The sequence below is a fragment of the Carlito syrichta genome, unplaced genomic scaffold (assembly GCF_000164805.1).
Source record: "Carlito syrichta isolate Samal-C Ts95f unplaced genomic scaffold, Tarsius_syrichta-2.0.1 Scaffold301952, whole genome shotgun sequence".
Taxonomy (NCBI): Eukaryota; Metazoa; Chordata; class Mammalia; order Primates; family Tarsiidae; genus Carlito; species Carlito syrichta.
The window spans coordinates 364,989-369,472 of record NW_007246048.1 but is presented as its reverse complement, the minus strand read 5'-3'; the positions used below and the strand labels follow the sequence as shown (position 1 = coordinate 369,472).

Here is a 4,484-nt window from a genome sequence, read left to right as displayed (position 1 = left end):
ACCGCAGCCTCGACCTGCTGGGCTCGGCGATCCTTCTGCCTCAGCCTTCCAAGTAGATGGAACTACAGGCATGCGCTACCACGCCCGGCTGATTTTTTGATTTATTGTAGAGATGAGGTCTCGCTGCCCAGCGGGTCTTGAACCCGCGGGCTCAGGCAATCCACTCACCTCAGCCTCCCAAAGGCATGGGATTACAGGCTGAGGCACCAAGCCTGGCTTCACGGTCCTTTTTAATGCATGATCATTTGTAAAGGTAACAAAAACATCTCACCCCTCCAAACTTTTAAAACAGGAGGAAGCTCTCATGCTTATTCTTTTTTTCCAATTTTTAAAAAAACTTATGGTAAAATATACACAACATAAAATTTACCCCAACCATTTTTAAGTGTACTGGCATCAAACACATTCATAATGTGTGCAATCATAACCACCATCCATTTCTATAACTCTTTCCATTTTGTGAAACTGATTCTCTATATCCATTAAACAATAACTTCCCATTTCCCCTCCCTGTCAGCCCTTGACTGCTCTAGGTACCTCATATAAGTGGAATCGCACGCTATTTTTCCTTTTGTGACTGGCTTACTTCACTAAGCATAATGTCTCAAGGTTCACTCATGTTGTAGCAGGTATCAGAATGTCCCTCCTCTTTAAGGTTTAATACTATTACACTGTATGCATATACCAAATTGTGTTTATTCATTCATCTGCCACAGGACATTTGAGTGCTTCCACATATTACCTATTGTGAATAATGCTGCTCTGAACACTGGCAAATATCTTTTCCTAACTCTGCTTTCCATTCTCTTGGGCATATACCCAACAGCTGGATCCGGCTATCAGGTTTACTCCTGGCACTTTCACCTGGCACACTGAGCAAAGCAGAGCTTCAACTGGGCAGCACAGTCCCTTCACTCTGTGAGGGTACAGTCAGGATAAGGAATATTGAGACACTCTATGGGGACCAATTCACCTACCCGACTTAAAGATGTGGATCAGACACATCAGCAGTGTGCCTAGTTCTTGACAATAGAAAGTATGTTGCTGTTCACTCATTTCCACCTTCAGCTGTTTTGTAACAATGTCCTCCAAGAGAATACCAACCAGCTGTAACAGAAACCTTCCAAGAAAGGAAAAAGGATCTCAGTAAATTAGGTGATTACTATAGAGCACTTATGCCAGTTATAAATGTAAAGCATAAATAGAGTAAATTTCAATAAAGTACAATACACGTGTAGTACAGGTAAAGTACAATAAATAAAAGTGAAATGCTTAATACCATCACTTTGGTTTAAGTCATTTTGCCTCTCTGTGTATCACCTTCCTCACTTAGGAAATGGCAATAATCATACCACCTTCAAAAGACTACTAGGATAAAATGGCATGCAGTGTTTTTTTTTAAAGCTTTGTACTGCATTACACAAACACAAGCTGACAATCTGCCACAGGAATCTAATATATCATCAATTTTAGCCACCTGCTTCTAAGTAACAGAGGGAGAGTCACAAGATGCCTGCTGAACCTGCAAACATAAAGGTATCCTGCAAGCTTACTGGGTTTATCTCCATTAACAACACAGGGCATCTCCACTATTGACAGAACAAGTGATAGCTGCAGTGAAGTTAGGGGACCCAGCAAGAAGGAGCACATTCTCAGAGGCAGCTCTAACTTGGTGAACAGTCTGAATCCAGCAGAGGTGGATATATATCTGTAAATGCAACAAGCATTTACAAGTGCCCAAATCGTGATCATTGTCCTCAGGGAGTTTTCAAACAATTTATGAGGGAAGAAGGGATTTGACATTATAGGTATACAGGGGAAGCCATGCATCATGCAGGGAAAAGCGTTTAGAACTGCCAGCATAAGGTGAGAATAAATATGACTGATTCTTAGTGGCTTTTCTTTGGTGTTTTAATTCTCTGCAGGCAATGCACCACCCTATTTCCAGTCCCCAGGGCAGCCACCCCATCCCATGCCCTGCCTGGAGTGAGCCATTGCTGCATCTTTAACTTTTGTACTCAGAGACATCTCACAGATCACCTACCAGCAACTCGATTGCAATTTTTTACAAAATAGTAAAAACAAATTGCTTCATATTAAATAGTATAGCATTGGACCCAATTATTTTATTGTAATGATATTTGGCTTATAATGAAATTTTAAAAATTGAGGAACTTTATTAGTGACAAAAAAATCAAAATGTTATATCTTATATTTTTCTAATGTGTGATAATGTGTGAAACAGTCACCAGCATGCCTTGCAGGTTCATTGATACATGTAGTGCAGTAATAATTTGTTTGATGTCTTCCACCTAGTGTTTTTCTATTCGAGCAGACAATGCCATCTCGTTTTCTTCCTCCCACATTAATAATTGCCCAGTCTATTGTATGAAGATGAGGAAGGACACACTCATGATTCCTGAAAACTACTTCTCAACTGACCGATCAGAAGCTTGACAAATTTCAAATGAGACATAGGTTTTTCATTTTTTTACGCGCAGTACAGTATGTAGGAGTTAATAACACATATTTCTAGTCCCTAGAAGAATAACTTGCTCTACAATTTTAAAGATTTTTGCAAAAAAAACAATACGTAGAAGCACAATGATCCACACAATCCACACTGCTCATATCTGCAATATAATTTAGAATCATTTCATTCCTACATGATTCCAAGTGCTAAGAATTATAATGATTCCTTTGTCCTTCCACAAAAGAAGTGCAAGATTATTTTTCCTATATGCTGTGTTTTTTTCGTTAAAAACTTTGGCTTTTTTGGCCAGGCGTGGTGGCTCACGCCTATAATCCCAGCACTTTGGGAGGCTGAGGTGAGAGGACTGCCTGAGCTCATGGGTTCAAGACCAGCCTGGGCAACTTGGTGAGGACTTATCTCCACAATAAATCAAAAAATTAGCCAGGCATGGTGGCACGTGGCTGTAGTTCCAGCTACTTGGAAGGCTGAGGTGGAAGGATCACCTGAGCCCAGCAGGTTGAGGCTGAGGTGGTCGTGAGCGGCCACTGCACTCCAGCCTGGGCAACAGAGTGGGACTCCAACTCAAAAAAAAAAAAAAAAAGTTGGCTTTTTGATTTATGCTGTATTCCCTTCGGTTGACTTTGAACCAGTAAGATGACATTTTATCTTTAGTAGCCCTTCTGCTAGGACAATACTGGTATAATAACTGTCAGTAAATGTGGTATCCTGCTGCATTGGGAACTTTTTCCAATAACTTTTTATATAAACGTAATGGAATTCTGGTGCTTGCTAGAGGATCAGATCGAATGTTGTTTCTGGATATTATGCTGTTATGGTAGGGAAGTACTGAAAAAGATAGCCTGTTTTTGAATCAGCTGCTGCATAAATGCATATACTTCATTTGGTAGGTTTATTTGGATTGTATGTTATAAATTATATTTGCTCTTTAAAATGAACAATGGATTCATCAACAAAATGGCCAGATCTGGTATGAAACACTGCAGAAATTTTAAATCGACATATTCCAAATAATTATTGAACTTCTGAATATCAGTTCTGATCATCCCATCACTAGATGCAGGTATCTTCAAATGAAGCATCCAGAACATTTGCATAAACCTTTATCTACTGAATGTTTCCAAGAAGTATTTTACTATTGAAAGCAGTTGACCAGTACTCTTGAAAATTTGGTACTTGGATTATGCCCATATTTAGCTAAAACTTCCTCTCAATGTCATGCCACTTATGTCAAATTAATTTGTGTGACAGCTGTTTTTTCCTTATTTTTTAATTCTGCATAATGATTTTTTTATTATACTATCCACTAATTCATTTGTAAAATACAGAGTAAAAATAGTCAATCGGTTCTCTTTTTATTATTTGCTATTTATGGCCCTATTGTTTGAAGATGTACAACAAAATTTATTCTCACTGGAGGATCAGGTCTTTTCATATAACTTCTTCCCATTCTTCACTTGATGATATGTTGTCTTCTACTTCTATGAAATTACTAACACTTTTATCGCTATCACTTTCTATCACATTTGCCCCTTTTCTTCCTGGTAGAATTATATCACTATGGCTGCTATCATTGTCTTCGAAATCAATGTTTATTTATTCTAACTTATTTGTATAAAAGTCTAAATCTAACTCATCTTCACTGCTACTTATAATTCTCACTTTTGTCTTTTTGTTTTGCCATTGTTCTGCAAATTAAATAAATGGATAAAAAAATTTCTAATTGTAAATTACAAAATCATGAAATGAAATTTATCAAAAGAATATTACTTTTCTAATTTTACTTTTCCAACTTAGTACAGACAGATATATTCAATCTGTGCTACACAACACTTCAATATAATCTGCCTTCAACTTTGAAAGTCTCTTTTAGCCGGGTTCGGTGGCTCAGCCTGTAATCCCCTGCCTTTGGGAGGCTGAGGTGAGTGGATTTCCTGAGCCCGCGGGTTCGAGACCCGCCTGGGCAGCGAAACCTCATCTCTACAATAAATCA

General features: G+C 38.4%; 1 protein-coding gene across 1 annotated transcript in view; it reads right to left on the bottom strand.

Moving 5' to 3' along the window:
• Positions 1-4,484, bottom strand: part of HTT (huntingtin) — a 158,195-nt gene that overhangs the window by 49,488 nt on the left and 104,223 nt on the right. Inside the window, exon 40 of the mRNA XM_021711235.1 lies at positions 978-1,120. Coding sequence (XP_021566910.1) covers positions 978-1,120 — 143 coding nt within the window. The remainder of the gene's footprint in view (positions 1-977; positions 1,121-4,484) is intronic.